The sequence below is a fragment of the Heterodontus francisci genome, chromosome 23, assembly GCF_036365525.1.
Source record: "Heterodontus francisci isolate sHetFra1 chromosome 23, sHetFra1.hap1, whole genome shotgun sequence".
In the NCBI taxonomy this organism is placed as follows: domain Eukaryota; kingdom Metazoa; phylum Chordata; class Chondrichthyes; order Heterodontiformes; family Heterodontidae; genus Heterodontus; species Heterodontus francisci.
In genome coordinates this window covers 15,191,864-15,216,481 of record NC_090393.1, presented here as the reverse complement: position 1 = coordinate 15,216,481, position 24,618 = coordinate 15,191,864, and the positions used below count along the sequence as shown (strand labels likewise).

General features: G+C 45.2%; 1 protein-coding gene across 1 annotated transcript in view; it reads left to right on the top strand.

Moving 5' to 3' along the window:
* Nucleotides 1-7,676: 7,676 nt before the first annotated feature.
* The window catches only part of LOC137382964 (unconventional myosin-XVIIIb-like), a 265,768-nt gene continuing 248,826 nt past the window's right edge, over nt 7,677-24,618 (top strand). Inside the window, exons 1-6 of the mRNA XM_068055546.1 lie at nt 7,677-8,144; nt 8,654-8,720; nt 11,601-11,713; nt 17,326-17,502; nt 20,795-20,993; nt 22,326-22,468. Of these exons, the coding sequence (XP_067911647.1) occupies nt 7,677-8,144; nt 8,654-8,720; nt 11,601-11,713; nt 17,326-17,502; nt 20,795-20,993; nt 22,326-22,468 (1,167 nt within the window). The remainder of the gene's footprint in view (nt 8,145-8,653; nt 8,721-11,600; nt 11,714-17,325; nt 17,503-20,794; nt 20,994-22,325; nt 22,469-24,618) is intronic.

Below are 24,618 nucleotides of genomic sequence, written 5' to 3'. Positions count from 1 at the left end.
AGCAGAATGTAGTCACTTTTCCAGTTGTACATTGTAATGCAGGTTGCATTTGCAAAGCCAATGTGTCTAATCTCATCAATGCATTCTGATTATGCTGTGCAACCAAAATATGAATGCAAGATTGGATCTGTGACATACTGTATTTCCAATTGGATTGCCTGGTTCTGCTCTCTGTGGTGTTTGGTCTGTTTCAGAGTTGCACGCATCATGCAGATAATTTTGCATCAAATATTTTGTAAGTAATTGGATTTTGGCAGCTTCTTTACTGTTTGCTTAGCAGCTGTAAACCTGCTCAGACAGTCACAAAGCAATACTGAGTATTCATTGGGTTTTTAAAAATTCAGTTGACCTTCAGAAAGAAGTTTTTTAAAAATAGTGTTTTTAATAGCAAGTTGGTTAATTTTATATTCCTGTTATCTGATGACTTTTTCTCCCCCTTAACATTGCTAGGCAATTAGTGCAAATGGGTTCTCCCTTTCAACAGCATAGGACTTTGCAAGGAAATGGGATTGAGGGAGGAAGCAAGGATTGACCATTGAAAATGGTGACGCTGATATCCCTGCAATAGTCATGCACTATAACTAGAAATGCACAGGATGTAAGTGAGAAAAGTCAGCCTAATGCCATCAGAAATATTTGTAATGAAAGGACCCCATCGAAACATTTAACCAGCTCCCTCTTAACTAAAGTGCATTTCTTTCATTTAAGTTTTTCTTTCCAATCTCTAGTATTTGTTGCTTTACTTCCTCTGTCTTATTTATAATACCAGTGTCTGTTGAACAATTTCTAAGATGCAACCTAAGATAGACTTACGTTAGAGGCTACATAAATACAAGTTGTTGTCATTTGTGCCAAAGAAAGTCTTCATGGCTGTCCAGTTTTATTCTAATATGAATCCCATTAAGCATCTTACAACCCTTCCTAACTCCTGGTGCCACTATCACAAATCTGTATGTAGTAGGTACTGAAGGAATATTTCACATGCAACATTAAAGTAATTTCTTGCTTTTTGACACAGTTTTATAAAAGAATCTCGGACACTGCAGGATCACAAACTACACCCGGGATCTTCTGGCTAAGCTACACAGCCACTTCTGAGGTTGGGGTTAAAGCACTTTATTGAGTATACTAGAACGAGCTGTGCATTTATACCTGCCCTGAATACTTGATGCTGACACCAAGTATGAGTAATAGTTTTATTATGTTTAGAATCAACTTTCTTTTTAAGAACAGAAATTGTGTTTGAGATCCATATTATTGATAATCTCTTTTGCAGATGTTGTAGTTTGGAGGGAGGTAAAAGGAAACCCAAGGTACAAGACTGACTGTCTGAGTGGTAAATGGAATTAAAATGTCTGCAAGGCTCCATCTCTGCTTTGCTAACACCAATATGTGAGGCCAAAGCTTTGTAGATCATAGTTAGACAATTCACAGTGCTGTATTTTGTGCATGTATGAATTAATATATGAAAATTAGTACTTTCAATAAAAGTAACTATACGGCGGGGTATGCTGTTTATCCAAACAGATCAGTTAAGCAAAATGCAGTGTTATTGCTAGGATGTCAGTACAGTGTACATGGTGGGTGGGTGGGTGCTATTTTGGGTTATGTCTGAAGAGAGTCAGTTGAGCTGTATGGCACTGGTGGCTACCGATCTGCCAGTACTGGGCAACTGAAACATTATATGAAGTTGAAGGAAGAGGGATACGCAAGAATCATATTGGCCTGTGTGATTTTCCCCTCCGTTTAGTGTATTGATACACTGACTGTGCCAGGTGATACTATCCACACATGTGATCAGGTATCTCAACTTCTCACTTATCCCAACAGAAGGAGTTTCTATTTGAAGATACAGTGTCCCCCTGCATAGATAACGCTGGATCTGGGTTAAAGGCTGTTTATCTGACACTGAAGCAGACCTCTCCTATCTGTGAACGTTCACCATTTCAGGTCATGTTATACCATCTCTCACGCCACTGCTCCATTGTTCTGTTGATCCTATACATTTGTGCTGTCAAACTGTCAATCCACCTTTGTTGTCGAGGAGATAGAAATTTGAAAAGCCATTTGATTTGATTAAATTTGATCAATACACTGAAATGTTGAAACTGCTTCATGATCAACCCACAGAGGGGAAGGCAGGAAGGGAGAGACAGAGAAGGGGAACTTGCAGGAGGTGGTGTTTCCATGCATCTGCTGCCCTTGTCCTTCTAGGTGGTAGAGGTCACAGCTTTGGAAGGTGCTATCGAAGGAGGCTTGGCGAGTTGCTGCAGTGCATCTTGAATATGGTACACACTGCTGCCACTGTGCACTGGTGGTGGAGGGAATGAACATTGAAGGTGGTGGATAGGGTGCCGATCAAGTGGGCTGCTTGGTCCTGGATGATGTCGAGCTTCTTCAGCATTGTTGGAGTTGCACTCATCCAGGCAAGTGGGGAATATTCCATCACACTCCTGACTTGTGCCTTGTAGATGATGGACCGGCTTTGGGGAGTTAGGAGATGGGTCACTCGCCACTGAATTCCTAGTCTCTGACTTGCTCTTGGCTGGTCCAGTCAAATTTCTGGTCAAGGGTAACTCTTAGGATGTTGATAGTCGGGGATTCAGCAATAATAATGCTGTTGAATGTCAAGGGGAGTTGGTTAGATTCTCTCTTGTTGAAGATTGTCATTGCCTGACACTTGTCTGGTGTGAATGTAACTTGCCACTTATCAGCCCAAGCCTGAATGCTGTCCAGGTCTTGCAGCATGTGGATACAGACTGCTTCAGTATCTGAGGAGTCATGAGTGGAACTGAACACTATGCAATCATCAGCGACCAACTCCACTTCTGACCTTATGATGGGGGGAAGGTCATTGATGAAGGAGCAGTCGTTATTGAAAAAGCCTCGGTTAAAGGTCAAGGCTTCAAGGTACAGGAAACTACGGAGGTTGAAAAGATGAGGTGGAATGGTGAGGTAAATCAAGACATGATGATTAGGTGATGCCAAACTTGGGTTTTAAGAGTTTGAAGAAAGAGAAATGGAAGTCTGAGCACAGTAAAGAGGTTCACAGTTTTGAGTTCTTGGGAGAAATTGAGGTTGACTGGGAGCTCGTGTGATGAGTCTTGATTTTATAACAGTGAGGGTGAGGGAACGTGTGTAGGATGGGGTATCTGGAGTGATTATTGACAAGTGGCACCCAGTGGCATTGGTGGTAGGCAGCATTGCTCATCCTCAAGTTCTGGCCTGGAGCTGCCTGAGCTGTTGACGTAGCGAAATGGGAATTTTCTGTACACTATTGCTTTTATGGACCTCTCCGGGGGCTGTCTTTGAAGATCCATGCCCAGAAATGTCAAAGTGCCCTTGGTGAGTTTTGATCACCCATGCAGGTGCCGGGGATGTGTGCAGGTGCTTCAATGTTGCTATTGGCACTCCAAATGTGCCCAGTAATCATGGAATTATGGAGTGGTACAGCACAGAAGGAGGCCATTTGGCCCATCAATATATTAACCTAATCTGGCCAAGAAATGGAGCCTTGTGGATGGCCTGCAATACTGGAAGTTCCCCTGAAAATGAATACATGCTTCCATATATAATGCAATATTTTATTTCCCACTCCCATGTCCTGTTGGATGAGAAACCCTAAATGGACCTAAGGTGCTCATTATAAGATGGATTGGGAATGGACACCAGAGCTTTATTACAAAGTGTTGGTGAGAGGTGCGCTCCAAAGGTGCTTTCAATACTGAATATGTCGGGTACTGGCTCTACCAGAGATTACGTGCAGATTAAGAGACGAATTTTCAATTTTTATCATGTTTTGGTGCTGTGGGATCATAAGCTCTGAAGTCTCAAAGGGTCATGGTGAATCATAATCTAAAATATGTAAAAAACATTCTTGAGCATGTTAAAGTTGGATATTATAATGTGTCTGAACTCACCTGGAGTAGTGATGGGAGAAAAGAAAACAGCCAATCGCTGTCTGATGATTTTCCCTGCTGGTAGGGTATGTGTGTGGACTCTAGATAAGGAGAAGTTCAGGCTTGGCTGTGATGCACTGTATAGTTGAACAGCTCACTGGCACACTGGGGCTCTTAGGCATTAAACAGTGACTGCTTGGGCGATGGTGACCTACAAACTGTGGATCCTTACCCCAGTATAGGCCCGCTCCTTCAAGAGTGAAGGGCAGTGCTGAATAACTCTGACATTTGTAATTGTAAATATGTCACCTGTGTAAGGGCCTACTTTTCTATTATTTACACTGCTGAAAACTGAATTACATGTGCTATCCACATCATTCATTTGATTTGACATAGCACATAAATAAAATGTAAAGAATACATAAAATCCCTCGGATTCTTCTCAGGCCGTACACTGCCTATCCTTCTTTTCCCTCACTCCCTTCCTCTTTCGAAGGCATTGACTTCTTGGCGGGTTAAGGTTCTGCTTACCTAAATGAGCATTTTTCATGTGTGAACCTACACGCTGAGCTTTGGAAAGATGCTGAATGAGCTCGATAATGGGTCTGGCTGTGATTCTCCTGTGATCGAATAGCTTTCCTGCCAAATGTTACCACATGAATTATGGTCACCTGGTGAAGCATCATTGGGACCTTCTAGTTAGAAAAGTGAGGGAGTTGATGCGTTGAGGAAGGGGGATGAATTGGCAGAAAAGGCATTGGGTTTGTTGTGGAGTTGGTTTGTTTATAATTCAAATTTCATTGCTTGCCATGAAAGTTAGAGAAAGTGCAAGGGGTTGAAAATGTTCTAAAATGGGTCTCGGTCAATTTGCATAAAAATAGATCAAGGAGGAAGAGCAACCTCATCCCCCGGTATCACCAGTCTCCCCTGTAGCTACTGCAGGATTCATTAAGCAGCTTGTCCGACAAACCGAGAAAGAAGCGAAAAAGGCACGGGACCAAGAAAAAGAACAAAGAGTTGAGCAACAGGTGAGTGTGTTTGAGAAGGCCACACAGAGAGAAGTGGGCGGGAGAGAGGGAGCGCTGTACGGGAGAGTCCAATCAAAGGGATGATAAGCTGAAAGTTGAAGAATGCTCTGTAAAATTTCTGATTGGATTTAGAATCAGAGAATCTTACAGCACAGAAAGAGACCATTTGGCCCCTTGTGCCAGTGCCGACTCTCTGAAAGAGCTATCCAATTCGTCCCAATTCCCTGCTCTTTCCCCATTGCCCTGCAAATTTTCTCTCTCAGTATATATCCAATTTCCTTTTGAAAGTTACTATTGGACCTGCTTCCACCACCCTTTTAGGCAGTGCATTCCACAACAACTCCCTTCACTTTGATCCAAACAGGGCTGTAACTGCAACTTGTGGGTCAGTGTTAGTTTTATGGCCACTATGATGATGGCAGGTGAAGACTTTTCTATTGAGCCTTGAAAACTAAATTCCTATTTGCTTATTTTTGCCACTTTTTTGTGCCAAAGAACAGTAAAATTAGAACAAATATTTTAACCTCATTTGACTGTCTGACTGTTTGGGCTGATTTTTCGCTTTTGGTGGGGGGAGGGCGGGAAACAGGAGCCGGGTCTGTTTACGGTTCCCGAACCTGCCCCTGCAGAGGAACAGCCACTCTTTGGGATTTTGACTGTGGCGTCCCCCTAATTGGCATGGATACAGGCTCCCGGTCCAATTAAAGGAGTGGGCGGACTCTTGAAACTGGAGGGCTAATCAGAGGACTTCCAGCTTCAAAGATGAAGCAGATTGCAGTAATGGGTGAGAAACTGAGAGGGTGATTCAACTCGGAGGTGCCGTCTCACTAAATTAAAAAAAAATTCAAATAAAGAAACAGAAAAAGCAGGCAGCTCACCACTGTTGGGGTGTGGGGGAGGGTGGGAGTCCCTCTACAGGGCGGCCTCTGGCTGCACCCGACCCAGGCAGCCAGGTAGAGCCCTGTAGGCCTGCCTGGAACACCTGCCACGTAGTTCGGCCTGCCACTGGGTGCCCACTTCTAGGCCTTTGAACTGCCCCCACTTTGTGTCAGGAAACTGATGGTCGACTGAAAATTCTAGTCGGCCTCCTCTAACTATACTTAACGTGGCTCTCAATGGACCTAAGTGGCTGCCCGAGTGGGATGGCCAGCCTTGCCGGTCCCTGAACTCACCTCCCCTAAAATGGCCGGGGTCGGGGAGCTGGCACGCTGGCCGGTGTTGGCATTTTTGGACCTCGTCTGCCTCTATTCCTGCTCCCAGTGGGGCCCAAAAATTCAGCCCTTCAGTCCAACATACTTGGGTTCCTATGTATCCCTACAGGAGTGCCTTGGAATCTCCAGATATTGACGATTTATCTCCAGAATACTGCATGTAACAGGGGACAAAAATCACAGGGGCATTAAAGCATGTGTTTTTTAAATTTTCTTTGAAGATTTTCATTTATTCGTTGTGAAAATATTGGAAACGGGGGAAAGGGCTGTTTGACTAACTGTCAGGATTAATGCAATTGGCTAACAAAGAGTCTGTTTGCTTTCCAATAGGCTATGGGATGGCCTTTTGATGAAGCCTCCAGGAATACACCCAGAGTTGGCAACCCTAGTTGGCAGCCATTAATTCTGGTGACAATTAATATTCTGGTCAGTAATTGTCTCTATTATTTGGGAGAAATCTCACAAAACGACATCATCATGTTGTTGCAAGAAAAATCCAATGTATTATAAAATGATCAAATTTAAGGAATCTTTTGAGATTTTTTTCAGTGCAAGCCTTTTTGTTCTTTGTTTTTTGTTCTAACTGGCCTATCTCAAAGTAGGATCCTTCTCTCTCGTTCTTCTATTCCTGCTTTAACTATTTCTGGACGTTGCTTTTAAAATATTGATTTAATTTTCTCCCAGCCTGGTCATTGTTTTTCACTTTAAGGGAGTTGTGTGCATCAAGGTAGTTATTAGTATTGGAATCATCCATGATTTTAAAGAAAGGCAAGGAACATTCTTGATAGTCTGCTGGGAGCATGGCTTCAGATTTGTGTGGGATAAGGACACTGTAGCTGAGCATTACTGCCCATTCTGCAATCTGCTCTATCTCCGCTGCTATCTCTGTAACCTCCTCCAGGCCTAGAACCCTCTGAGACCCCTGTGTTCATCCAATTCTGGTCCCTTGAGCAGCCCTGACTTTCATCACTCTATCATTGGTGGCTGTGCCTTCAGCCGCCTAGGCCCTAATGCCTGGACTTCCCTTCCGAAATCTCTTTATCTCTCTACCCCTCTCTCTTGTTTGATAACGCTCTGTGAAATGTCTAAGGATGTTTTACTACGTCAAAGGCGCTACATACGGACTGTTATGTTTATGTGTTGTATCGTGACAGGATGTGATTGACTCACTGTAACATCTAGCACTGATTTTGATCCCATCCCATGCCTGAGCTAAAGGGGCAGTACCATAGCTAATTAAAATTGTGCTAAAATTAGACAAAAATGTTTTGGGGTTAATAACTTTTTTTTATGTTGAACAACGTTTGATTGGATTGTTGCATGCTTAATGTGTTTTGATTTTTCCAGCCTTGATAATCTTGTATGATCCTCTGTGCGTGCCGTAGATTAAGAAGATGCTTTCATCCCATCCCTTTCATCCCTGTTAACCTGAACCCTTCACCTATCTCCCATTACAGCGACCAGCTAAATTGGGTGGTAGTGTGGTTCAATATTTTTTACATTTAACTCAGAATGAAAGCCAGCCAGTAGATGAAGCAATGGACAGACGACCTCAGTTATTAGTAAATGGACACCATGGCGATGGGCCTGAGGGTCAATCTACACCACCACCAGAAGCAAAGGCCGAATGCAAACAAGCGAAAGTATTTAGGAAACGACACACAACCCAAGTGAGGGCACCATCAGCAGGAAAATGCACTGCGGAACTGGAAAACATGGGCAGTCCTCAGCAACACATTTCATTCCAAACCAGTCAAGGCCCAGTTGCTATAGAAACCAATCTCAGTGCTCAGCAGCCCAGCAGAAATGAAGAGTTTTCACTGGAAGATTGGAAATCTCAATTGGATGTGGGGAAGGTTACACAAGACGGGCAAGAGCCCAGTTGTCAAGTACCTGAGGGCCCAGCAGGGGAGAATAAAGCAGAAAACACACAAGAAAATCTCATCAGTCATGAAGCAAAGCAAGAGACTGAGGAAAGTCGAGGGGAACAAGTGGATTTAGAGAAGGTAATTTCTGTCTACAGCGTTACCCATTGTCCAATTCAGGATGTTAAACTTTTCTATTCACAGTAATCGGAATGTGGAACCTTAAACCCAGAATGCACTGAATGGTTTTCAGACTTGGCTGATGGAAAGGCAAGTGATCTAATTTCAGTTTTCCCAAGAGCGAACACAATATCCCCTAATATCCCCTTTTGGATTTGACTGTCCTTTTACATATCAATTTCTTAACGAAGTAAGCTGTGTACATTGAGCCAGCTTTCATGGTCAAAGGATTTTGGACTGATTTACAAACAATCCAATTGTTTCTAGTGTCTGGTACAGTTTTTTAAATGGGAAAGCTTTCAATTTTTCTTTCTCTCGCCTTTTGTGGCGATATAAGGGTTACATAAAAAGAAATCAAAATTGAGCTCAATATATTCAACTTTTGCACAAACCTTCTCTACTGAACATGGTCTGTATTACTGCAGTAAATGTACATCACTTGAGCTTCAATTTATTTCCTTTGTTTTTAGGTGAGAGATGATGTTTGGTATGAGACTGACCGGGTCTGGTATGTTAATAAAGAAGGATTTACTTTAGGTAATTATACTTTATATTCTTAATTTGTAGATGTCCTAACAAAGTCCAAATCAAATTCCTAAAAGCACGAGTAGCTAATTTTGCTTCTAATAAATCAAATATTGAAATCTTAATGAACAATTGCCTAAAAACAGCAGGGACCTGAACATTAGTATGTCGACCTGAAGGAAGAAGACTACAGGTCATGCCCCGCTGTTGACCTTGCATCCTCAGTTCCTTTAGATGAGATGTTAAACATTTGTCTGCTAAACATCCCATGGCAGTGGTTCAAAGAAGAACTGAGAGTTCTCCTGGTGTCCTGGCCAACATTCTTCCCTCAACCAAGGCCATCAAAAATATATTGCACTTTAAACAAATGTTATATAAATACAAGTTCTTTATTTACAGTAGATGCAGAGGACTGGAAGTAGCGTTGCTAGATAATACTCTCAGTTAGGAATGATGTGTGGTGTTACTGAAAGGGAAGGGGAGGAAGTATTGAAATGTCTTACCAAAAACATTTGAGGTTGGCTAATAAGAACTTTCAGCAAATAGGGGCACACCTGTCAATCCCAATGATATTTGCCAAATCCTACCCAAAACTCATTTACAAATCAATTCATTTCTGGAGATGCACAGAAAAATAACTACTTTGACTTTGTAGGATCTTATTTTCTCTCCGTGAACGTTAACAGGATTTGTAAAACCATTGTTTCTGTTGTATACACATACTGACATTCATATATGTGTTCATTCACTCACAAGGCAAGTTTTTATTTTAATGGTTTTCAATAGTCTGCCAGTTGTAGACCAGATATGAGACTCAGGCTGGGATTTTACCCTTGACGGACGACAGCGGTCCACTGACTGAAAAGTCGGTGGTGAATCCACTTCCGCCTGGCCTGGGGATCTGACCTGCATTTTGTGGGTCCCTGGCCTTTTATTGTTCTGAGGCGGGACTTCTACCCACTTGAGGCAAGAAGTCCCACCTAATAGAGCTGCCGGCCAACCACTGGAAGCGGTGGCCATTGCTGGGACTGCAGCCTGGCTCAAAGATGAAGATGTCGGGGAGCCTGGAACCAAGGTAAGTTTTTGTTGCCCTGCCGGTTGTGATCGGTCGGGCCCCGGAGAGGCAAGGGTGCTGGCTTGGGGGGACGGGAGAATGGGTTGGGTGTTGGGGTGGTTGGAGCAGCGGGGGCGGCCCTCCAGTGGGAACAGGGTGCCCGATCCCCCCCACCCCCACGCCGTCAGAGAGCAGCCTGCTTTTAACAGGTAGTTTTTCTCGGGCCTGGTCTACCCGCCTGACACGGGTAAAATCCCCATGGCAGCAGGCGGAGGACCTTGAGTGGCTGTTAAGTAGCCACTTAAGGGCCTTGATTGACCTGGGGTGGGCGGGCAGGTTTTCGCCACCAGCACCCTGCGTGAAGTGGTTGCAGAGGCAGGACCGGGTCGGGACGGGCCTCCCAAGCCTCCGGCTCCATTTTACGTCCCCGCCTCCACCTACCTGCTGTTTGGAGTGGGCCGTACAATTCTGGCCTAAGTTTCTGTTGTAAGCTGGTTTTGACCTCCCATTGATTAAAATGTTGTGGTGTAATTTGGTGTGAAGTCATCTCAAACACACTTGGGCAAAAGGATTGAGGCTCAGGGGAAACTGTCTCGTACTGAATCATGCACAGAGAAGTGTAAAAAGCCAAAGGCAGTCCAAAAGTTCATTTTCAATCTCCTCCTCCCAATTAAAATGCTCTCAAGCTTCTTCCCCATCTGCCACCCAACATCAATAGTTTAATTTCCTCTGTTAAGAGGGAACCAATAAATCTGTCAACTCTATGCTAACGTTAAAATATAAGGACATTCAGATGCTCTAGGGTAAAACTCCACAGATATATGAGTGCTCAGTTTTCTTTTCCTTGGTTAATGAGAACTGGAAGTATATTTTGGCTTCACCTGCGTTGCATCATTCTCAGCAAGTATCAATCCCAACTCTGTTATGATAATGTTCTCAAATAATTTTGGAACAGGTTTCAGCTGATCCAGTCCATGCAGCCTTTTCCTTCTTGACAATGTCAGCCATGGCTCAGTTAGTAACACTCTTGCCTCTGAGTCAGAAGTCTGTAGATTCACGTTTCATTCCGGAAACTTGAGCACAAAAGCTAGGCTGATACCCCAGTGATATACTGAGGGAGTGCTGCACTGTTGAAGGTGCTGTCTTTCGGATGAGACTTTAAACCGAAGCCCCGTCTTCCCTCTCAGGTGGATGTAAAAGATCCCCAGGCACTATTAAGTAGGGGCGGCACAGTGGTGCAGTGGTTAGCACCGCAGCCTCACAGCTCCAGCGACCCAGGTTCAATTCTGGGTACTGCCTGTGTGGAGTTTGCAAGTTCTCCCTGTGTCTGCGTGGGTTTCCTCCGGGTGCTCCGGTTTCCTCCCACATGCCAAAGACTTGCAGGTTGATAGGTTAATTGGCCATTGTAAATTGCCCCTAGTATAGGTAGGTGGTAGGGAAATACAGGGGCAGGTGGGGATGTGGTAGGAATATGGAATTAGTGTAGGGTTAGTGTAAGTGGGTGGTTGATGGTCGGCACAGACTCGGTGGGCCGAAAGGCCTGTTTCAGTGCTGTATCACTAAACTAAACTAAGAGCAGGGGAGTTCTCCCTGGTGTCCTGGCCACTATTTATCCCTCAATCAACATATCTAAAGCAGATTATCTGGTCTGAGATTGGCAAAGGTGTTATATAAATCCAGGTATGTCTTTCTTTCTAAAAATGAAATGGTACTCAATTGATGTACACTAGAAGTATCCCCATACAGCTCCTGCGCCATGATACCTTGGCTTGACCTCAACAGTAAGCATTGATTTATTTTTCTTCCCCACCCCTCCCGCAAATTTCTCCTGTCATCAGCCACAGTGCTCAAACCGGATGTCGGTACACCAGAGCTTCCCGAAGGTCAAGTCCGAATCCGTATTGAAAGTGACAACAGGATCGTGGACACAGACGAAGATCTCATTCATAAAGTGAGTACTCTTCAACTCCAGCTGTTCTCTTTATTTAATTTTGTTTTGAATCATTCGCTCCAGTTTTCTCTCCTTCACTCTTGAAGGCAACTGCCTTTGGCTGAGGTCCGGCTCATACATCTGGCTGTGCTCTGATATGTCAGCCAATGCTGATTCTTTGAGCTGGATTCTACCAGCCCTGTGGGAATGGGCTGGAAGGCTGGGGTGAGTGGGGGTGGGGGGCTTGTAAAATGGTGAGGGAAGGTGGGTGGTGAAGTGCTCATTGTTTTCCTGCCATGATGCCATTTTACCAGTGGTGGGGAAGATGGATGATGGCTTTCCTGTCCAGAGTCCAATTCAGCCACTTAAGTGGCAAATTAAGAGCCTCTTCCCACTGTGGCTGGCATTTTACCAGTGGCGGGTGGGGTCCACCACGTGGAGAGTCTGGTTGGTGAACCCTGGCGGCCTCCCTATGGCCTTGTGAGGGGCTCCTTCATCCTTGAGCACTCTTTGGCCCACAGAAGGGCCCCCAGCAGCAATGGCTGCCCCGCAGCAACCTCCCCTTCCCTCACCAACCCACATTCCTGCTTGGGGCCTGCTTGACTGGCCCCGGCACCCCAAGATCCCATGTAACTGGTTGGGAGAACGGTGTCCATTGTTGGCATACTCTTCTTCCTGGTGCAGTCCCAACAGTGGCCACTGCTCCCGGTGGCACTGCTGAGACTGCTGAGCTACCATCCCTCCGATTGGCCATTCTTTAAAGCAAAAGCAGCCCTGACGGCAATTAGCTAGTTGCCTGACCCCTGCGAAATGCAACTGGGGGTTCCGCAAACCTCCAAGGCGGGGTCGTCCCTGGTTTTCCAGCCCGTTGTCGGGACCCCCAGCGTGAGCATAAAGTTTACCCCTTCATGTGTGAGCATGGCTAGCGAGTGTCAACAAGTTATTGAACATTGTGGTCTTCACAGCTGAACCTAGATCTGTCCTCACAAGATGTCGAGACCTGAGCAGTTTTTCACAGGGTTTATTGGGAAACAATCAGGTATAGGAACTTGAGATGATATCGCCCATGCTCTTATCACCATGGGACATTTAGTACTCCCCTGACTCCAATCAGTGAACTCAGCAGAGATCAAGAACTGAACCTGGAAACTACCTGGTGTCTCAGGTCCAGACCGGTGGAAGGGGAAGATTCCCTCGACATTTTGGTAAACTGATGTTATGTCAATTCATGCCAAAACAGTTCACTCCAACAAACATGACATGGAGAGTGATTCTTTAAATAACTGTTTAAATGTCACTGTGCACCTTTGGATAATCTCTACCTTAGTCTTGACCTTGCTAGAACCTTACTGTATATTGGCTACATATATCGTTATACATGGGCAAAGCATACAGATTATGGGCACAAAATTGATATTGGTTGTGCTGCTTGGATTTGGTTTCTGAGAGCTGGTGCTTACAGTCAGGGAGGGCTGAGGAATACCTGACTCGGGGCTGTGCTGCGATTGCCCCTTGGTTTGCAACATGACCAAGTACTGCAGAGAGGGGAAGCTCTGTGAAGAGGGAGGAGGAGGATCATGAGACAGGGAGGAGGCATCCTGGACCTCTTGTAACTGGACGGGCTGTTAGACAGCAAATGATCAGGTCCTGTTTTCTGTGAGACAACTTCCCACCATTTCCCACCATGACATCCATCTGAGATGCCCCATCACAGATTCCCCTTGGCCACCATCCAACAATAAAGCCAATTACAGAAACCTTTACATGACATCTTTATCCAACAATGTATCCAATTATACAAATAACAATGAACTACTCACCCTGTGCATTCCCTTATGCCTGTCTTGCCTTTGCTTGGCCTGGTGCTCCTATGTAGTACTACCTGAGTGACTTCAGTAGGTTAGACATAGACATAGGTTGGTGTAAGGCCGCTGATGTTCACTGGGGGCGACTGCAGAGGGCCTTGCAGGATGCCCACAAGCAGCTGGGGCCTTGAGAGCCTGAATTTGGACAACAGCACCTCGATATGGGTGGCAGCAGTTTGGGTTGTCTGGCTAAATGGCAGCAGCAAAAGCACTGGCAGAGTGGCAGTGGTGGAAGCACGAATGCTAAGAGAGGACAGCAGGTTCAGTTTCCATGGTGGCACTGCCACTCCCACAGTGCAGCACCTCCGCAAGCCTGGTAATCTGTTGGAGGATAGGCTGCTGGATGTCCATCAGAGCCTGCACGCCCCTTTGAGCACTGTCATCCGCAGCATTGATAGCAGCACTCTGAGCCTGCATGGCACAAAGCTGGGCTTGCATGGCAGCAAGCATGGATCTGATGACCTCTGTCTGTGCATCCACTGCAGTATTGAGACATTGGGTGGTTTCTGCCTGTGCTGTAGTGAAAGCTGAGACAACGGGCCCCAGAGGCTGCTTCACATTTGGGTCTGCTAGTGCTCTCATGGAGTTTATTTATTTAGAGATACAGCACTGAAACAGGCCCTTCGGCCCACCGAGTCTGTGCCGACCAACAACCACCCATTTATACTAACCCTACAGTAATCCCATATTCCCTACCACCTGCCTATACTAGGGGCAATTTACAATGGCCAATTTACCTATCACCTGCAAGTCTTTGGCTGTGGGAGGAAACCGGAGCACCCGGCGAAAACCCACACGGTCACAGGGAGAACTTGCAAACTCCGCACAGGCAGTATCCAGAATCGAACCCGGGTCCCTGGAGCTGTGAGGCTGCAGTGCTAACCATTGCGCCACTGTTGGCCACCACTTCCACGCTGGAAAGGCTGGGCTCCAAGCTTTCCATGATGCTCTCTGCCATACTGGAGCCAGGCTCTTCCATGTTCCTTGACAGTGACAAGAAGCTGTCTGGCAGCACTGCCAATGCACCAAGCCTCTCATTGTGCATGCTCATCAGCATTCTCCAATATGCTGCCCCCATCAAAGTCATTATCTCAGTTCCCTGTAACAGAACTCATCTGTGACCTTGCCTTCTGGGGAGCTGGCACATGCACTGTCCTTTCCACCTGGCCTGGCTGCAGCCCACTCATGTCCGGGGACTCACTACATGCAGATCCCGACTCTACACTGGCCTCTAAAGTTCGTGCAGTGCCAGTACTGATTGTTAGATTTACGTGATGGTGCTTCTTCATCACTGGGGTTGCTCTTCCTCTTTCGCTTGTGTGTGCTGCAGGTGTCCAGGTGGAAGCACTTGGGTATCTGAAAGCAGAAGGGGAAGGTTGGGGGTGAGGGAATGGTGAGGAAAGCAGGAGAGTCCATGGTCACCACTTCAGCAGCTTTCACTTCACGCCACATCTCAGGATGAGGGTAAGAAGGGAGTTGACAAGGGCATGAGGTAGTAACTTACCATCACCCTCAATGGCCTCAGCGACGGCAGAGGCCACAGGCTCTGTTGCGGCAGGCCCCATGATTCTGAGCACCATCTCCTCCATCGGTCTCGGAGCTGGCTCCCCAGCTGGTTCTCTGGTTCTCCTTCCTTTTAGGTACAACCTTCTCCTGCAAGAGGGAGGACAAGATGTCGGTGATTGTGTGGCATTTGTTTGGGTGATGTTCCTGCCATGGATGAATAGTTGGAGGTATGTGGAGGCATCAAAGGTATGTGTGAAGCTGGCAGCATTGGAAGGTGTGTATGGGTGGGATGGAGTAGGTGAATGTTAGGCCTGAGGCCTGAGAGCTAGTGAGTGCTGCTGGGTGAACGGTGGGGGTGTGGGGCACTGAGCAACTTGAGAGGATGGTGGTACGGTGCGTATGAGAGGTGATATGAAGATGCATTCACTGATCTTGAGCACACATTACAGGTCTTCCAGCACTGCTGCCAGGTTCTCAGAACCAAACACTGGGCACCCATCCCAGCCACCTCCTACTCCCTCTGGTGTGAGAGCTCCCCACAGAAACATGGTTGCTTTCCTTGAGTCCAGCTCAGTGACAAGTACCTCTAGCGAGGCATCAGTGAATCTTGAATGCCTCTCCCTGGGCCGGTGCTCCATTTTTCTTCACCTTCTATCTTCAATTGGGATTTTTTTCAAACGTTCAGTTCTCCAGTACAACTTCCCTTAAAGAGGAACAGACTGCCTTTAAGTGCTGGAGGCTAACTGGAAGACATACTAGTTTCACACGTTCTAATGCCCTCTCTTGTGTGTGCAGCCAGCCAGCATTTTGGGTTGTGCTGGGCTGCACGCAATCATCATTAAACACAGGAGGCAGCATGACCCACCTGCCCAAAAAATGGGGCACACCAAATTTTAGCCCGATATATTCATATTATGCATTGTACTTCACACCAGTCTAGACGCATTGGGCAGGATTTTACCACAGGCTTCGGCACCCTGACGTCAGGATGAAATGGGGCTCCAGAGACTGCGCTTGCCAGCAGCAGGACCAGCTCAGCAATTTTACTGGTGGCAGCCTCCTAATTGGCTGCCTCCGGGCTCACCGTCCAATTGAGGACAGCAGGCAGGCACACGTTGCTGTGGGGCCAATCAGAGGGCCGAAAGTTCTAGAGCCTGGGCAACCCCACCTGCTGAGACAGGTCAGGGGTCAAGAGACCCCTTCAACATGGAGGTGCCCTCGGAGAAGTAAGTACAAAGAGGGCAGCACAGTGGCGCAGTGGTTAGCATCACAGCCCCAGGGACCCGGGTTCAATTCTGGGTACTGCCTGTGCGGAGTTTGCAAGTTCTCCCTGTGACCGTGTGGGTTTCCGCCGGGTGCTTCGGTTTCCTCCCACTGCCAAAGACTTGCAGGTGATAGGTAAATTGGCCATTGTACATTGCCCCTAGTGTAGGTAGGTGGTAGGGAATATGGTTTTACTGTAGGGTTAGTATAAATGGGTGGTTCTTGGTCGGCACAGACTTGGTGGGCCGAAGGGCCTGTTTCAGTGCTGTAACTCTAAATAAAATAAAATTAAAATCGGGGATGGGGGGGTGGGGGGAGAGGTGCCATGCAGGCAGGACCCTCCAGATGCTACATTGGGGTCTCAGGGGCAGCCTTCCCTGCCTGTGTAACCAATGGCCCAAAACTCTCAAGGATCTGACCTTCAAATGATAAATGCTGTTTGCGCAGTGACAGTCTGCAGGTGTGAGCTCTATCTTGTGAAGTTATGACAACCAGACTGGTGCAGTGCTATCATATTGGTTCATCCTAAACTTCATTCCTTGTATTCGTCATCTCAAGGGCTATCACTTCTGGGTAGGCAGGCAACCAACTTTAAGTTGAGGGGAGAGGGAGGCATGCCAACTGTAGTGGGCTGTACTAAAGAAGACTGACACTTCTCCGAAGGGTTGCATGGAGATGTTGGATCTCACTGAATCAACTTGGGTTGAAACATTCCGGAGATGGAAAGCAAGAATGATAATGTTGTTAACGAGTAGCTGAGATAAGCATACGGTTTTGTAAGGAGGAAATACTACAGCAGCAGTGAGATACAATGACCATCGACAATCATGAAGTGATCATGATAAACGTGACTTGTGAACTGTTGGTTCCACCTAATTTATGCAGGTGTTTGCCTTGAAGTTGCTGACTCTAGTTGCTTTTATTTCAGGAGATTTAATGCTGCTGATGTATGTGACTTCATAAGTAAACCAAGCCTTTTTTTTGTTGTCTCTGCTGCAGGCTAACCCCCCCAAGCTAGATTACACGGAGGACCTTGCACAGCTCATCAAACTGAACGAGTCCAGCATCCTGCATGTACTTCAGCATCGCTATGGATCCCAGCTTATTCACACTAGGGCAGGCCCGAATCTCATCATTGTCAAACCATCAAGCGTCATTTCCAACTGCTCAGGAAAGGTAATTGATATTGAATGGAATTGGAGAGAGAGATCACAAGAGTCATTTATTTCTTTCGAAACTGATCAAAGGAGAAATGTCTTAACAGGGAAAAAAAATTTGGATAAGTCTTTTATTGTTTGGAAAATGAAAAGTTCCTGTAGAAATTTTTGGCAAGATGGTGTCGCAAAGACTTGATAGAAAATAATTCACAACATTGCGCTTAAAAATGGGAGTTGGCTTGCAGGTTTTTTTTCTCTCAAATTTCTCCGCTCTACTTGAGATCCTGGGATTCACAGTTAAGTCTGCTAAAATGTAGCTGTGCCAAAAATGAAAACATTATTGTTCATGAAGGAGTTTCTTACTGGTAGTGAGGCCGATTTTCAAAACCCTACCTCAGAATGTTGTCAGAAATTCCCTTAACGCCCCCATCGAGAAGACCCTTGACAACCATCTGCTTGCGGTGCATGAAGGGGGGCTTCTTGCTGTAAGCTTGCTAATTGCCAATGGAAGGAGATGTGCTAGTAATGGGCGGCTCACTCTCTCTCTGCCGCCATCACATCTATTCCACAGGAGGCTGCTGTTGCGTATGAGCCCTTCCTTTTAAAATGCTCAAGGAAAATATCTCAAGAATGCTTTTTGTACGCTTTATGGTGATCCTGCTCTTTTTGACACTGTAGCAACACTGAGGTTTGCTCTCTGTCAGTGGTTGCCAGTGTGGCAGGTATACTGGAAACCCGCCCTGCATCTATAATGGATGCTGACCCAGGGAAATAGGTTGGGATCATGCCGGGGTAAAGGTGATGAGTGGAGGACCTGCCCTGGGAGAAATTCTGGCATGATAAGCCCAAACACAATGACTAGGCTCTTTGGTTGCTGAGTACACTATATTTACCTGGCTATAATAAAAGCAAAATACTGCTGATGCTGGAAATCTGAAATAAAAACATGAAATGGTGGAAATACTCAGCAGGTTTGGCAGCATCTGTGGAGAGAGAAGCAGAGTTAGCGTTTCAGGTCTGTGACCCTTCATCAGAACTAGCAGATATTAGAAATGTGCAAGGTTTTAAGCAAGTAAAGCAAGGGTGGGTCAAGAGATAACAAAGACGAAGGTGTAGATAGGACAAGGTCACAGAGAATAACTGACCAGAAGGTCATGGAGCAAAGGCAAACTATATGTTAATGGTGTGTTGAAAGACAAAGCATTAGTACAGATAGGGTGTTAATGGATTGAAAACTGAACAGCCACAAGCACAAACATGAAAAAAAAAACAGTGGGTAGGCAAACTGAACAAACTAAAATAAAACAAATTAAACACAAATATAAAAAAAGAAAAAAGAAAAAATAACTAAAAATAAAAGTAAAATGGGAGGCCTGTCATGCTCTGAAATTATTGAAGTCAATGTTCAGTCTGACAGGCTGTAGTGTGCCTAATCGGTGAATGAGATGCTGTTCCTCGAGCTACCTTTCATGACAGCGCTTCTGATATGTCTTTCTTTTTCTTCAACTGAGGATTCCCCCCCCACTCCCCCACTGTGGTTGACAGGGCCCTCAACCGTGTCTGGCCCATTTCCCGCACCTCTACCCTCACCCCTTCCCCTCCCTCCCAGAACAGCGACAGGGTTCCCCTCGTACTCACTTTCCACCCCATCAGCCTCCATATCCAAAGGATCATCCTCTACCATTTCCGCCACCTCCAGTGTGATGCCATACCAAATGCATCTTCCCCTCCCTTCCCCTGTCAGCATTCCGAAGGGATCGTTCCCTCTGCGACACCCTGGTCCACTCCTCCATTACCCCCACCACCTTGTCCCCTTCCCAGGGCACCTTCCCCTGCAATCGCAGGAGGTGTAATACCTGCCCATTTACCTCCTCTCTCCTCACTATCCCAGGCCCCAAACTCTCCTTTCAGGTGAAGCAACGATTTACTTGTACTTCTTTCAACGTAGTATACTGTATTCGCTGCTCACAATATGGTCTCCTCCACATTGGCGAGACCAAACGCAGACTGGGTGACCGCTCAGTCCGAAAGCATGACCCTGAGCTTCCGGTTGCTTACCATTTCAACACTCCCCCCTGCTCTCCTGCTCACATCTCTGTCCTGTGATTGCTGCAGTGTTCCAGTGAACATCAACGCAAGCTCGAGGAACAGCATCTCATCTACCGATTAGGCACACTACAGCCTGCCGGACTGAACATTGAGTTCAATAATTTCAGAGCATGATGGGCCCCCCATTTTACCTTTATTTTTAGTTATTTTTTCTTTTGTTATATTTGTGTTTATTTTATTTTATCTTAGTTTGTTCAGTTTGCTTACCCACTGTTTTTTCCATGTTTGTGCTTGTGGCTGTTCAGTTTTCAGTCCATTAACACCCTATCTGTACTAATGCTTTGCCTTTCAACACACCATTAACATATTGTTTGCCTTTGCTCCATGACCTTCTGGTCGGTTATTCTCTGTGACCATGTCCTATCTACACCTTCTCCTTTGTTATTTCTTGCCCCACCTCCGCTTTACTTGCTTAAAACCTTTTACATTTCTAATATTTGTTAGTTCTGATGAAGGGTCACTGACCTGAAACATTAACTCTGCTTCCCTCTCCACAGATGCTACCAGACCTGCTGAGTATCTCCAGCATTTCTTGTGTTTATATTTACCTGGCTATTAGGCAGGCAGAGGCACACTCCTTGGGCTGTAGACAGTGAGGCTTCACATATTGCAATGGTCCCTGATGCTAATCTGAGAAAAATATGTAATGCAAAACCCAAAAATCTGACAATAATGTTCTGTTGTTTTACCCAAGTGACCATTTTCAATGTTGTAATGTAGGGAAATGCTGCAGCTAATTGCAAACAGCGGTAAGATAATTACTAGATTATCTGTTTTAGTCGTGTTGGTTAAGGGATAAATTTTGATCAGGAAACCGGGGAACTTCCTTCGGCCTTCTTCAAATAGTGCTGTGGGATCTTTTACATCCACCTGAAAGGGCGGAAGGGTCTTGGTTTAATATTTGGTCCAAAAGACAGCACCTCTGACAGTGCAGTACTCCCTCAGTAGTGCATCAACGTGTTAGCTTAGATTATATGCTCAGGTCTGTGGTGTGATGCTTGAATGGAGAGTGCTATCACTGAACTGAATCTGACACATTGGCATGATAGTGAATGAAAAGACATTATGAGTTGGTTCTGAGGTGCGTGGGTTTGGCAAATATTTGCCATATTTTCACCTCGGATTCATGATGATTTGTAACATATGCAGTGCACTGTTTTAAGGGGTCACCTGTTTATCTTTCGCTTTCTTTGTGCATCTAGCTGTTCAAGGGTAAGAAGGATGGAATGCCACCCCATATATTTGCTGTGGCACAAAGAGCCTACTGGAACATGCTGATCCACCGAAAAGACCAGAGTATCATCCCCCTGGGATGGAGTGGCGCGGGAAAGACTACAAGTTGCCAATGTGCTCTTGAGTACATAGTTGGAACAGCTGGCAGTGTGGGCACGACAGTGACAGGTGAAAACGGACTTTCTAGCCTTTTCATTTTACAGCAGCATTGTTATATTTAAATCCCAATCCCTTTTATTGTGTTTGTGTTCATTCACCTTTCTTGCCAATTCTTATGCCATCCCTTCTCTCCTGGGGTCAGTTTTTAACCAGGCATAGTACTGGCATTGAGGATCAGTTGCCTGTTATAGAAACCTCCCATTATCTCTTTGATTTCTAGAATGGATGGTTGCATCGCAATGCCCAAAACTGATTGGTAAGTTGAAAATCTACCCCATTAACTCCTTGCGAGGTATTGGCCACCCTCTGGTCCCTCGCTCAAGTCACCTTGATTAACATGTGAGCTTGAATCAGGCCTGGACTTTCCCACTGGGTGGAATTTTAGCCAAAGAGGACTCCTGCCCGCTGTGACCCCGACCCATTTTCCTGGGTCAGGGTCAATTATGTACGCAGGGTAGTTCCCCAAATAACACTCGTTGCAGCACCTTGAAAGGGTGGGGCCAACTTTTAACAGGCCAGACCAAAAAACTTAACATGAATCTGAATGAGCCCATCTGCAGAAAAGCTAGCTGTTGAAGGTGATAGGAGATGGCAAAGTTAAATTGAGGTCTTTCTCTTCCATTTGGACCTTCCTCATGTCTTTCACTGCCGCAGTTTCCCTACCTTTATCTTCCTCTTTATCAAAGGCACAGAAATGACATTATAGGAAATTGGCCTGAGTTCTCAGCCCTGCCCCCTAGCTATCATTTGCAAATATTTCTCTACATAGTGCAAGGTGTTAACACTGCCTCTTTTTAATACGAGGGGTTGGTTGTCAGAGGAGATTTGAATTCAGTCCAGACAGATGGGATGAGAGACTCACTTTTAGCTGTAAGAACTAAACTGCAATGGTTTTGGAATCCCTCAGTCAAGTCAACCCTTTGCACAATATTGACAACTTCCCTAGGAGTAGATTAGATCAGTAAGGATGTCTGGTGGAGGAAAGGGTACTGGCATTAGCTCCAGTGATTATGAAGACGTTATTAAGGCACGTTAGAGGAAGACTTACTCTCTGGCAGTTGTAGTAAACTCCTAATTGTGTTCATAAAGGACAGATTTTCCCATACCGAGAAAATCTTCCTGATGGTTGGGAACAAGGTGCTGCATTCAATTTACAAAACCTGACCTGGATGCTAGAAGCGAGTGTGAAAAATGGCAATTTTTCTAGTTGCTAACCCAAACAATTCAAATCCTTCTAAAAAAAAAGACACTGGGTGTCATGGACTGATTGGCGCAAATAAGTTCTTAATTACAAAATGATAAATTAATAAGTATATAATTTTCCCCCCCATTGTTATTCAGTGGAAAAGATCCAGGCGATTTTCACCATTCTCCGAGCCTTTGGCACCATGTCCACCCCACAGAACAACACCACAACGCGATTCTCAATGGTAGCATCACTGGACTTCAATCAGGCTGGCCGTGTGAATGCCGCCCATCTCCAGGTATTGTAGGACTCTCCATAGGAGAATACACAGGTACAAGGGCCAGCAATACTGCTCTCTGAAGGATGGCAGCAGCTGCTAGAAGGAAGAACTGAGACAACACTGCTGCCTGAAATGCTCTTTACTGTTTATAACATCACCAGATATTTTCCAAGAGCATAGAGGCCTATAGTGGAAGGTGTCAGGAAGGTTAAATACAGTAGTAGAGAAGACAAGATATATCAAGGAATAATAGTGTTGTGATATCACATTTCGGTTGTAAAAATCAGTAGATTGTAGGAAGAAGGGAAAAGCGATGGATGGAAGGGGTTCCGTGCTGCTGGAGGGTTGAAGAGCTAAGAAAGAATGAGCTGGGATTGTACATTGAATTTAGATTTCACTCCATTCGGGATGGACGGAGGAGGAAGTTTGGTTGGAATAACGTAGGAAGATTTAGTAGGAGCAATGATCAATGTAATATCTATGAACAGGGAAAGGCAGGAAAGTATGTGATGGAGAGCAAAAGAGATTGAAGCCCAGAAGGATCCAGGGTGAGGGGTGGTGGTGGTGGATCGAGTGGGCCAAAAAGACACACATATTGTGGCCTTTTTTTTAACATGTATTTATTTACAGGATGTGGGCATGGCTGGCACGGCCAACATTTATTGCCCATCCTTAATTACCCTTGAGAAGGTGGTGGTGTTTATTACACAGTCATACTTATTCCTGATCTTTTCTGAACACTTTATTACTCTCCTGACTGAATTTAACACCAGTGTGCTGCAAAACATAGAATGGAATTATGATGACTGCACCTCAGGCGGAAAATGGCCCCTCCTTTTCTTCGACTTTTTTCCAGCTAGAGCCGCATTCCATTTGCCAGGTTTTATTTAGGCCCAGCTCTGACGAGATCAAGTGTCCCTCTCTTGGGTAGGTGGGAGGGAGTTAAAGCAGTCGACATCTCTTTCAGGTTGCTCAATCCCAGTGGGGGTTAGCATGGGAGCTGTGGAAGATCTCCTGTTCAACACTAGACAGAGTAGTAAATATGATCATGGGCAGACATATTTGATGGAGTGAGAATTCCTCCTGACATTTGTAGGCATTCAGTTGATTTTGGATATGAGCAGAATTCAGATTTGAAAATCTGATTATTTTTTGGCTTGCATGTCACAATCTGTCAAGTCTGTTTTGACTGGGATCATTGGTTCCTCTCTAGGCTTCTATGCAATAAATGTTAATCTACTGGGCTGTTGCATCTAATTACCTTGCTCAGCTTCATGTTACCCCATTCTGGTTTGGTTTATTTTCCGCTGTCAGTTTGGCTCAGTTAATAGCATTTCCACCTCTAGGGCAGAAAATTATGAATTTTAGACCCATTCCAGGCTTTCAGCAAATAATCCATCCCAACACTCTAGTACAGTACAGACAATGTGCTACACTGTTTGAGGTTCTTTAGATAGGACATTAAACCAAGGCTGTGTTTGCTTATTTAGCAGGATGTTAAATAGCTATAAAGGATAAACAGAAGAGCTCTTTTGCTGAAGGTATGGGTCAAAGGCTCTTCTTCATCCCAACCTATTTAACCCTAACCCTGAATTTCATTCATATTTTGGATAATTTTCAATTGCTACTCTGTGGTTTCCAAAGTAACTTTGTGTATTCTCTTTCTTTTAGATTAAAGGTATTTTTTTCCCTTTCTTTTGTTCTAATATAGGAAGGCGGTTGGTGAAGCATGATACTGGAGCCAATCTTTACTCAGTCTTACATTTATTTACAGAGTTAAATATTACAAGCATACGCCTCCTAACTCAACCACACCACAGTTTCAATAAGTATCTCTTTATATGTGTTCCAGTGAATGCCAGTTAATGCCCACCACCTGCATGCAATTAAACACAATTAGTATACAATTAACATCTTTGACTCCAAGCACTATCTGCATTGAGATGGTACAAACCCATCTTGCTTCCTGGCTTTTGCCAGTGTTGTTTACAGCCTTTTTGTTGGGATAAGTGCTGGAAAAGCTTACATGGAGAATGCTCGTCTTCCATTCCTGTTCTTCTCTCCCTAACAATGAAATGGTTGAAATTGTGAGCATACTACATGACACTGAGCATCACCATGTCCTATTGCATAGCATTGTGCTACACACACACACACACCCATATATA